Genomic DNA, 12,660 nt, shown 5'->3' with positions numbered 1-12,660 from the left:
TCAACTGAGAATGTCAGGACACTTTGAAAAATGAAATAGATACCAGGGATAGCCCTGTGTTATAGAGTAATTGATATAACTATTTTCCCTGCCTAGTTATTTTAGAAAGACACGATCTTTCTTTTGTTATAAACCATGGACCCAAAGACACCTGGGGAGTGGGGTCTGCACTTGCCTTCCAGATTGGATTGGACCTGAGGCTTCCAAAATAGAGAATTCATGTCAAAATGACAGCTAATGATTACATAACTCTTACTATGGGCCAAGACTGTTCTGAGGTTTTTACATACATGAATTTATTGAATCTTCACAGAAACTGATCTGGCAGAGTCCATTATTATACCCATTTGACAGAAGAGGAAACTCAGAGAAATTGAGTTCTTTGTCTGTGTTTCGGCAGCTAGCATGGTTAAGCCAGAATATTTTGGGGAGTACAGTGGGATGTGATTTTTCTGGGTTCATGGGTGTCACCCAGGATGTTTCAAAACACTTGTGGCTTAAATGTCTTCTCCTGATGTCTTCGAGGCTTACCGTCACATGAAAACATTTCCTTTGGAAAGAACCAAGAAGAAAATGCATTTGTCTCTAAGTTAGAGAACAAGAGTCCCTTGAGTCTATCCATGATGCTCTCCAGTGGTGGCTTCTCCAGTAAACTCGGTCCTGGCAGATATGCTGCGAGAGGATAGATTTTCTCTTCCCCCAGGTAGCAGGGAGTGGGGTGTCAAGAGGAAGGTTTGCCTGTTCTAAAGGTGTTATGGCATTCGGAGTTGCTGCCCCAGAGGTAGGGCAAGGGGATTTATAAGAAAAGATCACTTCAGCTCATTTACCCTCTCAAGAAGGTGCTGGAGAGAGCGCGGCCACTGATGGAAGTCCCCTCCATCCCCTCTTTTGCCCAAGGGTCGATATGTGAAGTGGTGGCATTAGATGGTTCTTCAGTAGGACTAAAGGATTTAGGATCACTGTTTTGCACACATCTGAATTAAAACACAACTGATAAAATGTTACTGAAGATATGCAATAGAGGAGTTTTGAAGCTGTAATATATAATTATGTGTCTTGGTGGAAGATTGTCCCATTGGGTATGCTCATTTGATTTGGGATTTGCTTCAAAATGTGATCCAATGCTATAATTCACGATCTCCTCTAGACTCCGTGAGAGCAGAAGCCTTGTGTGGTTTTCTCTGCTTTATCCCCATTGCCTGGGATATGCTGGTGCACAGAGGGTGCTCAATAAATATTTCTTGAATAAGTAAGTGAACAAATTATCTGAACATGAGTTACTTCCTTAAGAACCCACATAAGTATCATATCCCTCCCACCCTCCCTCTATCCATCTTTCTGACTTAAAAAAAAAAAATATATATATATATATATATATATATTAAGTATCAAATTTCTGGAAGAGTGAGAGCTAAGAAGTGACTTTAAAAATCACACATGAAAAGATCAGGCTATTCATTGATATCAAAATTGTAAATTTCACGAAATTGACTGTTTAAAAAAAACAGTAAAAATGCAAACAACTGCAACCACCTGAGAAAAATGGCATAAATCAGAAAATAAAACCCTAAGACTTGAAGGAAACAGACCTAGAAAATAGAGCCACATTTTTTTTGTGATTATTTCCCCATTTTCTCTGTAATATGGTTACCTTTCTTCTGTTGGAAAATAAATGTCTAAAAACGAAGCCCAAGCTGACCTGATTCCTGCCAATGCCTTTCCCCAGGGGGAGCAGCTCTGGATCTGAAAGCCTGCCCTCCCAAGCCTTTTCGCTGGATCCTGGATATGACCTGGCTGAATCTTGTGGAGCTGAGTAAGCTTCCACAGTTTGCAGAAATTATGAATCAGGTAACAGAGGGCTGGGAGAAAACAAGTACAGATCTGTAAACCAAACATACCTGGGGCCATTTTAATTGGGGGCTCCTGGCCACAATTCCTTCACCCAAAAGGCTCAAAGGAAGCATGTAGCTTTAAGGCACTAAGCTCTCTGTGGGCAATTTTGGATGAAGAGTATCAGAAGGAGCCTTGTAGGGGCAGGTGAATGCCTTTTCCTCTTGTGTGGTGGGCGTGGGTCATTTATAAGCCTGCTTACCTCAAGCTGTCAGAATAGAACCAGGGGGTGGACCTTTTTATTGTAGACTATTTCGTTAGAGACCATGTTTTTACATTTTTCCTGCTGCTTCTGATCAACTAAATTGTGCGGATTTGAATTTGAGGCAAATTAAGAGATGGGGTCCTTTCAAAAAAATCATTATTTTCCTGGTGAAGATATAAAAGGGTGAAGGATAACAGTGAAACAGGTTCACCCGTTGCTTTTCTTATTGGAAAATGTAAATGTGTTGTTGGGGATTAGTTGATTCGGTCCTCACTGGGAAACAATTGTACAGCTCAGCATAAAGATGATTTTTATCTTTGAGGGTTGTTGGTGATAGCCGCCTGTCACTGAGGCAGGCCTGTGGTTTCCCAGCGTCGGCTGCCGAAAATCAGCTTTTTGGGGGTTACTGGTGATGGACAACTGGGGCGATGGGTTGATCACAAGTTGACAGACACCTCACGCTGTCATCACGTGATTCCCTCCCATCCACACACACCTGCCTACCCCCTGCCCAGCGTACAGTAGGTGTGTCCGTTCAGTGGCATTTCTGAAACATTATGGAGATTCTTTACCTATTCAGCCGTGGCTGGGTCAGAGTCCCTGGCTTCTGTCTGTGGTGGATGGGAAGCTTTGTTCTGTATGAGTCCTCCAAGCCCAAACAAATACTTTGGGAAGAAATAAGTAGGTCTGGGTCTGGCAGGAGACTGGTAAGGGAGACCTTGGAGCACCACTGAGCCGGGGGGGGGGGGGGGGGGGGGAGTCACAACACTTGCGCCCTCTGCTGACAGGTTGTATTGATCCGGGGCTAGACATTATCGTTTGCCTCTGTTAATTAGAATTTAATTACCTGCTGTGTAGAATCTGGTACCTGCTACTGCTTAACAATAGGATAAGTACTTTGCAACAACTATAACCATGCTAGGGGGAAGTATTATTGACCCCGCTTTATAGATGAGAAAACGGAGATTCAAATAGGTTAAGTACTTGCCCAAGTCTGCATAGCCACTAAATGGTGAAGCTGTAATCTACCTTATGTTCTTTCCCTGATATCAGGGTTATTTCTCTCCAACTCAACGTGGGGTGGGCTAGAAGTAAGGGGAATGGTCATTCTCAGGAAAGTTGCAGAAGTTCATGGGACCGGCCATCAGGAGGCCATCAGTTTGGCGTCTCCATGGGGAAAAAAAAGGGCAGAAGGAGAAGGGGATCCGTCTCTGGCTGATGGGGGTCAGGGACTGAAACAAAAGGAGCCTCCAACAGCAGCTAGCCTGCTTGGGCATCTCAGAGAGAACTGTTTAGGCCCTGGAAGTGGTGTTACTAACAGGGCCAGGAAAAGGAGTAGAAAGTGGAGGTGAGCAGCGAGGGGCTGGAGGAGGTCCCATTGCCCCTCGCAGAGGCGACTGGCCCTGGAGGCTCTATTGAGTAGAGTCAGAATGAGCAGATACAGGGCCAGGAAGCTGGGAACAAACACCCTCTTTCTTGTGCATTCTCTCTCGAGCGGCGAGGCTGGAGGAGACCAGCAGGGGGCGGTGTGGGTCGTGCGCAGGTACCCATGCGGGGGGCGGGGAGTGCTCCAAAGGAGGCGGGCGGATTCTTTGGGAGCGGTCAATGTGGGGGAGCCACTGCAGACTTCAGGAGAGAGAAGACAGTTGTGAAACATTTCAGAATTCCTTCTCCTCCTCTTAGTGTCCCAAGGCAACAAAACTGTAACTGAGGTCCCGAGCATCGGTTTCGCTCTTCATTGGCGCCCCGCCTGGATCCTGTATGATGAATCGTTTGCGTGGTGTGGGCTTTGCGGCAGTTATTTAACCTCCTTGGGCCTGCGTAAAGAACGAGGATAATGCAGCTAAAAGTACAATCCTTGGTCTTCTCCATAGGACCTGCTCCATTCGCATTTGCTACTCGCTTTTAATGCTGACCGTGGCTTTGAAACTTGATTATAAACCCTGTCTCAGTAATCCAGACTGCTTGTTGCTGAGGGGCAGAGTGGGACTCGCCAATCGGTTGTTTTTGTAATTGGTTTTGTCAGGACTGGGGCTTCCGGGAGTGCCTTTTAATGACCGAAAACTGGCGTTTTTTCCCATGCTTCTGAGAGAACAGGTATCAGACACCAGCTCTTGGAGAGACTTGTGTGTGTGTGTGTGTGTGTGTGTGTGTGTGTTACCTTAGCTACCATACAGTACATCATTAGTTTTTGATGTCATGTTCAGTGATTCATTGTTTGCATATAACACCCCAGTGTTTATCACAACACGTGCCCTACTTAATACCCATCACTGGGCTGCCCCATCCCACCACCCCTCTCCCCTCCGAAACCTTCAGATTGTTTCCCAGAGTCCATAGACTCTCATGGTTCTTCTCTCCCTCTGATTCCCCACCCTCCTTCAGATTTCCCTCCCTTCCCCTAATATCCTCGATGTTATTCCTTATGTTCCACATCTGAGGGAAACCATATGATAATTGTCTTTCTCTGCTTGACTTATTTCACTCAGCATAATCCCTTCCAGTTCCATCCATGTCGATGCAAATGGTGGGTATTCATCCTTTCTGATGGCTGCATAATATTCCATTGCACTACTGGGTATTTACCCCAAAGATATGATGTAGTGAAAAGAAGGGACACATGCACCCCAATGTTCATAGCAGCAATATCCATGATAGCCAAACTGTGGAAGGAACTGAGACATCCTTCAACAGATGAATGGACGAAGAAGGTGTGGGTCATATATCCAATGGAAACTTCTTTCATTCTTAGGTTTAAGGTCTCAAGGCAGGGAATCATTAAGAAAATAAAAATTTTTCTTTTCTCATCTATTGCTATTTTAAGTAAAGGTCAACATTTAGAGGTTTGGTTATCAGAATGGTCTGTATCTTCTTAACCAAGAGAGCATTTGACAATATCTGGAGACACTTTTCATTATCATGAGTTGGTGACAAGGGTGCTATTGGCATCTAGTCGCTAGAGGCAAGAAATGTTGCTAACAGTCCTACAGTGTGCAGGACTGCTCCCCCAAAGTCATCTGGTGCCAAATGCCAATCGTATTGACAGATTGTAAACCCCTGCTGGTCTGTGTTTTTTCCTGCCTGATCATTTGGTGTAATTGACCCACAGTCTTAATTTCAGTGAGTAATACAGAAAAGCAATGGAAAACCTGAGAAGGATTAGTAATAGCCACGTTCTTTGAGTCATTGATTCTGAAAAATAAATAAATAAATAAATAAACTGTATGGTTATGTTTGAAAAACTGTCTGCCTATGAAGAATGACCCCCTAAGTTTACTCAGAATTCTCTCCAGTATATCCCAATTGCATGTGGTCCTATGGCTTGCTAATTGGCTTATTTATTTTAGATATCTCGTAATGAGAAGGGTTGGAAAAGCTGGTTTGATAAAGATGCTCCGGAGGAAGAAATTATCCCTGACGGGTATAATGATTCACTGGATACCTGCCGCAAACTTTTACTTATCAGGTAAGAATAGGCATTATCAGACCTAGAAACATCACTCATCATATTATCAAATTACAGATCTTCCCTCCGTGAGTTTACTTCACTGTGTCCCAGTGGTTATTGTAAATGTGTGTGCTTCCAAATTGCCATTTGGGATGGCAAGTCCTTGTGTTCTTTGACAAGCAAATACAATGGTGATGGTGGCAGGGAATGTATTAGTGATAGCGCTTTGAGCAAAAAACATGAACAATATGCCTTTGTTATGTCTTCTGTTCATCATTTACCATTGAGTGAATTATTTATTGTTCAATTCATTTCTTAAAAAAAAAATACATGACAGAGTTGCCAGGCAATTAGTCGATAAGCTAAATTCAATGTTACCTGACAAAAAAAGCCAAGAACTGCCTATTGAAAAATATAAATGCTGTCTTGGCTATTAAAAGCGGAAACAAATTCTGAAATTGATGTTAAGGAAGACAATTCTCCTGTTTCTTTTCTTTTCCTTCTCACTTTTCATATTTTTTATATATATAGGAGCTCAAAGAAGGCTTCTATACTGGAATGTGGGGTGTGTGTGTGTGTGTGTGTGTGTGTGTGTGTGTGATTGAAGGGCGAGACAAGAGGGTGGAACGGGAGGTATATGGGACCACCAAAAGAACAACAAAAAGATGTAGGATTATGTTGGAGTAGTTTTTGTTTTCCTAATATTATGCACCTGAGCTTGCTTTTCTTAGAACAACTTGTTTCCTGGAGCAAGGTTGGGGGGTGCAGAGGGAGAGAGAGAACCTCAATGCAGGGCTTGCCCTCACAACCCTGAGATCATGACCTGAGTTGACATCAAGAGTCAGACGCTTAACCAACTGAGTCACTCAGGCACACCATCACTGATGTGATTTAAAAAAATAACTGAGAGTAATTCAGATTAAGTAAAAAAAACAAAAAAAAAAAACAAAAACAAAACAAAACAAAACAAAACACTAAGAGTTTCCAAGTAATTGATGCTTCTGAAAATGAGACGATTGGATCAGCTAACTTCTAAGTTTCCTTCCCTATTGGCAACAGACCCTGTTGTTACCAGCTCTGCCCTATTTTTTGCCAGTGCCTCATACCAAAACCAAATGACTAAATTTGTATTCATCCAGGGATGGAAAACCTTCCGATCCTTCTTTCACAGACCTGCGAAAGGGAGGATTACCTTTTTGTCCTTTGCTAATTAAATATATTCTTTACATGCTTAGAATTAAATAGAACAAAAAATGAACACTGAATTTTTTCCTCTAACTTGTATTCATTTCTAGGTCCTGGTGCCCAGATCGTACTGTTTTTCAAGCAAGAAAGTATATTGCAGATTCTTTGGAGGAGAAGTACACAGAACCAGTTATCTTGAACCTGGAGAAAACTTGGGAAGAAAGTGACACGCGGACACCTTTGATATGCTTCCTCTCCATGGGATCTGATCCCACAATTCAAATTGATGCATTGGCCAAGAAACTGAAGCTGGGTATGATCAGAAATCTATGCAATTCAGCAAAACTTCCATATTTTAGTCTCAAACCTTACCTTTCGTAATTTTATAACTGATTCTTAGAAGTATATCTAAGTTAGATATAGTATATCTGTATATATAGTATATCTGAGTTAGAAAAAAATATTAAATTCTTTCCTCCCTTTTTAGATTTCCTAGAGTGTGGGTATGATACAGATATCTTTGTGCAGAGAGGAACACACTTATGTTATTATTTTTTTTTAAGTTTGAGCAGAGGAACATACCACATAGATAGTAGGCTAGCAAGAATGAACATACAGGGGTATTGCCATGTCTATATAAAATTATAGAAAAAAGTCTATTAGGTCACAAATTAAAAAATTTTAACCACTGTTACGACACACAGTAATTAGGGATTTATTTATTCTTTTTTTTCATGCAACTTTCTTTTCTAATTTAAATTCAATTAGCTACTATATCATCATTAGTTTTTGATGTAGAGTTCAATTCATTAGTTGCATAGAATATCCACTGCTCATCACATCACGTGCCCTAATGCCCATCACTCAGTTCCCACTTCACCCCACCCACCTCCCTTTCCACAACCCTGTTTGTTTCCCAGAGTTAAGAGTCTTTCATGGTTTTTCTCCCTCTCTGATTTTTTTCCCATTCAGTTTCCCTCCCTTCCCCTATGATCCTCTGTGCCATTTCTTAGATACCATATATAAGTGAAACTATATGATAATTGTCTTTCTCTGATTAACTTTGTTCACTTAGCATAATTCCCTCCATTTCCATCCATGCCGATATAAATGGTAGATACTCATCCTTTCTGATGGCTGAGTAATAGTCCACTGAGGGATTTATTCATTCAATAACCCTACGGGCTATTGTACAGACAGCAAGTTAGATTCAAGAAGTACGGAGATGAATACAACATCCAGGGAAGACAGACATATAAGCATGTAATTGTGATAGTGCTGTAGGAATTACACAGACACACCTGACTACAAGATTCAGAGCTACTCAGACTGCAAGGGGTGCAGGGGGAAGGTATCACGGTGATGATATTTTGAGTAGGATCTAAAAAATAGATAAAATTTCGCCAGGTGGGATGGTAGGAGGTAGAAGGAAAGTTGCTCTAGGGGGAGAAGGTAGGGCAAGGAGTTAGAAACATGTAAGTGGTGAGAGTAGTTACTGAGTCAGTAAGACCAGAGGACAAGGACCCATATGATGCAGAGCACATCTTGGTAAGACTGAGGCACCCTTTTATAGGATGGCTGTTTGTAGGAGGGCCGTTTACCTGCTCTTCATACTCTGGACATCAGAATGTGTTTGGAATTGCCATTTGGTATCTTTTAGATTCTGATCTCTTAACTATACCTTATTGGGTTAACTTGTTTATGTCCTCATAAAGATTATAAAAGTGATTGGTTATGAATAACTAAACCTACCCTATGAAATAAAACTTACATTGAGTTCATTATTATGTTAACATAACATGATATAAAATCAATTTCTGTCCTGAGTATTCACCATGTGTCCTGCATGAAGAAATTACTGTAAACCATTAGCTTAGGGTAGCATGGTCTATGTTCATTCCCTCTTTGTTCATCTTGACTTTGCTCTGTTGTCACTATACCCTTTTATGTTCCATATGGATCCCATGTTTGAATGGTCACTTTCTTCAGTCTGAACGCTTGATACCCAATATAAAGAACTCCCAGGTTCTAATAGCAACTGTCCCTGATTAAGTTTCATTAACCACCTTTAGTGTAGGCTATGTTGCTCTGGTATTTATGGCAACATGCCAGTCATCTTCATTGGCTTAAGAGTAGTGATGCCTCTCTTGCAGCCTTGTAGTTTGCAAATCTCCCTCAGATGTATTCCTCTATGGATCTTTGTCCCATTGCTTTGTCCAGCTGCCCCCCTTCTTTCTGCTTATGGGTTTCTTTTTTCTATCTTACTATGAACAAATCTCCATGTGACAGAACTCTTGGTCTCTGGTGGCTCATGAGCTTCACTGCTTACGTGTTCAGTAAGTTCAGCACTCTCAAGGAAAGTCCGCTTACTCTCTTGGTCCCAAGTCCAAAGGGAACTTCAAGGGAAGAAATTAATTGGTTTTCTTTGGTCAAGTGCTCCTTTATGGGCTAATCAATGAACTGTTGCTGCAGAGATAGGTTCGCAGCGGAAACCACATGCATGGAGCTAGAGTGGGGTCATTTCTTAGAAGGGGGGGATATTGTTCCTAGAAGATGGGTGTTTTTCCAACTAGAGATACAATGTCAGATGTTACCTCAAAAATGGTGCTGTTGTCTAGGACAAGGGTTTAGGATCAGAATTAAGAAATTCAAGGTCTCCATTGGGAGAAATTATAACCATAATATTAAGTGAATATATAAGGCTGGAGTTGTCCTATTACCTTTAGTATTATTACATGTTATCATACTACTTTGCTTGACAATTTGGTGACTTTAACTTCTTGCCATGACTTTAGTTTTTCCAACAATTGTTCAGGTTTCTGTTGATTAGGATGCTAAAATAGAGTAGGACCTAAAACAGATGCTAAAATAGAGTAGGATCCTAAAACAGAGTAGATCTGATCCTGAAGGACCCAATGACGTTGAGAAACAACTCTTTGCTGAATAATTTTTAAGAATGCTAGAAATTCTCATGCTCTTCACCACTTTGGATTAAAAATCCCCAAAATAGCTGTGAAAATGAAACTATTATATAGGCAAAACAACATATTAATCTAGTCTTTACCACAAATATTTTATTTGAGAAACTGGATAATAAATAATCATAGAATTCTCAAGGTGAATAGGTTTGAAATCTTGAAATTCAACTACCTTATTTTATAGCTGGGGAAACTAAGGTCTGAAGAGCAGGTCAGACAGCTAGCTGGGGACAGATCTTAGGAGGGACAGATCAGATCAGGCCTTATCTCAGGGCTTTCAAATTTCACTACAATGGTGTGCTCTTTCCTTCCGTCTCACTGCCTTCCCTGGATGAATTAACCAGTTACCAGGCAGCCATTTGAAGGATGGGCCCAAGTCAAATATATTTTTGTAAGAAAAGAAAAACATCTCACTATGGGTATTGTCAGGTGCCTGTCAGACTCTGCAGTGAGAGATTCAGAGCAGATAAATTCTGCCCAGAAGTACTGAGTACCTAGGCAAGAGGGAGAAGAGACAGCTGACTTCAGCATGAGAACCCTACCAGAGCCTGGATAAGGGGCGCAGGGGTCCCAGAGGAAGGATAAGTTTGAAAATAGAATCCAAACCCAAATGAAAGAGAATAAGTAAAAAACAAACCCACAAATATACAGAAGGAATGAGAAAATGGATATAAAAACATATATAGATGAAAAAATATAAATAATAGTATATAGTTATGGTAATAACCTTTAAAATATCATTATAACTGACAAGTTTGTAGAAAAATACAAATTGAGCAAATGTTCTCAGAAAAGGTAGAAAAACCTGAATACACCAGTTAATCGAGATGAGAAAAATTAAAGTTTTTAAATTATGACCTGAGCAAAGACCCTGGGGTTGGATGACATTTTTAGTAAATACTTTAAAAATTTTACATGTTTTACTCCATTTTGGAACAAAGAAAAAGAAGATATATTTTCCTCTTTATTTTAAGGGGATAGCATTATCTTGATATAAACAGACAAGATAGTAACTTTATAAAAGAAAAAACTACAGATTGACCCTACTTGTCAATATAAATGTAAGGATCTTAACTAAAAATGCAACCAAGAAGAAATCATTATAATATTAAAAGAAATAACATGCAAAAAAAGTAATAATTTACCTTGACCAAGTAGAAATGCATGGGCGAATATAGGAAGGATACAATATTAAGAAATCTCATCACAGGGGCGCCTGGGTGGCTCAGTGAGTTAAAGCCTCTGCCTTCGGCTCAGGTCATGATCCCAGGGTCCTGGGATCGAGCCCTGCATCGGGCTCTCTGCTCTGCAGGGAGCCTGCTTCCTCCCCTCTCTCTCTCTCTCTCTGCCTGCCTCTCTGCCTACTTGTGATCTCTCTCTCTCTCTGTCAAATAAATAAAATCTTAAAAAAAAAAAAGAAATCTCATTACAACAATAAGTAAAAGGCTTTTCTTTAGGCTATCATATTATTACTTTGATAAATGCTAAAAAGACATTTTATAAAAATTTAGCATTTGTATTTGACTTTAAAGAAGTTGAAACAGAACACTATTTTAATACGATAGTGAAGATGAACTTCAGACATAAACATTTTACTTACTGGTAAACAACTAGACACATTAAAGTCAGAAATAAGATAAAGATGTCTGCTATCACCCTATTATTTGGCATTGTTGTGGAAGAGGTAGCTAATGTATTGTAAGAACCATATATAAAAGATATAACTACTGGGAAGAAGGAACAAAAATCATCATTACTCTCAGGCAGTGTAATTGTCTAACTAAAAACACAAAAGAATCAACTGAAAAACTATTAGATTGAACGGGACAGTTTGGTAAGGAGGCTGGTCACAAAATAAATATATAAAAAAATTAATGGCTCATTCTTGTAAAATAAAATGTAAAAATCCCCTTCACTATAGCAATAAAAATAAAACTAAGAAATAATTTTTAAAATACCTATTAGAAGAAAACTATAAAACTTTCTTAGAGGCATAAAAGTAGGATAGAATAAATGGAGGGTTAAACCACATTCCCAGTGTAAAGACTCAATATTGTAAAGATGTCAATAGTCTCTAAATTAATCTATAAATTGAATGCAAGTCTAATTGAAATTCCAACTGTATTTTCTGTTCTAATTGGATAGTAGAGGGATCTTAGATCATCTAGAACAGTAAGGGAACAATGACAACCAAGAAAGCTTTGAAAAGGAAAAAGAATAATGGGGAGCAAGCACCACCAGATTTGTAAACCCATATCAAATGGCAATATTTTAACCAGTATGAAACTGGCTCAGAGTAGATAAACAGATCAATGAAGCAAAAGAAAAGACCTCAAATTAGGCTCTACTATCTATAATAGCTGAGTCTATGATAAGATTCACATTTCAAATCAATGAGGAAAAATGGATTAGTTAATAAACATTGTTGGGATAGCCGATTAACTTTAGGAAAAAGTAAGAATTTTATCTCACTTTAAACTCCAAAGTAAATTCTAGATTAATTAAGGTATAAAAGAAAAAAAGAATATATTGATACGATTGCGATAGCTAAGATTTTCTTAATCATAATACCAGAATCCAAAACCAAGGCAGATAGTCTGACTGGGTGAAGTTTTGAAACTTCCATATGTCAAAGCACCATTAATAAAGCACAAAAGAGGATAGATATGTGGGCTGGGAATGACAGCATTCCATTTCAGCGAGAGACACTGGTTCCACATGAGCCTATTACAATTCCTGATTCTCCCAAGCAGTGCTCTTTTATCCTCAGTCAGGCACCCTTGCAAAGTTTCTCTCTGTGACCCTGAGTTCCTGAATAATCCCTAATATTGCACCCTACAAAACCTCACAGAATCTTTGCCCATTAACCACACAGCGCCATTTAAATGGCGTGTATCCTGACAACTTCTTCTGTGGTTCCTGACATACTTCCCTCCTACCCCATAAATTTCTCC

General features: G+C 39.9%; 1 protein-coding gene across 1 annotated transcript in view; it reads left to right on the top strand.

The window, feature by feature from the left end:
- Positions 1 to 12,660, top strand: part of LOC111147554 (dynein axonemal heavy chain 8) — a 333,965-nt gene that overhangs the window by 249,490 nt on the left and 71,815 nt on the right. Inside the window, exons 79-81 of the mRNA XM_022503648.1 lie at positions 1,727 to 1,848; positions 5,443 to 5,561; positions 6,839 to 7,041. Of these exons, the coding sequence (XP_022359356.1) occupies positions 1,727 to 1,848; positions 5,443 to 5,561; positions 6,839 to 7,041 (444 nt within the window). The remainder of the gene's footprint in view (positions 1 to 1,726; positions 1,849 to 5,442; positions 5,562 to 6,838; positions 7,042 to 12,660) is intronic.

This window comes from Enhydra lutris, unplaced genomic scaffold, assembly GCF_002288905.1.
Source record: "Enhydra lutris kenyoni isolate GAN:26980312 unplaced genomic scaffold, ASM228890v2 scaffoldscaffold17, whole genome shotgun sequence".
NCBI lineage: Eukaryota > Metazoa > Chordata > Mammalia > Carnivora > Mustelidae > Enhydra > Enhydra lutris.
Note: the sequence above shows the minus strand (reverse complement) of the source record. Positions and strands in the feature narration are given on the sequence as shown.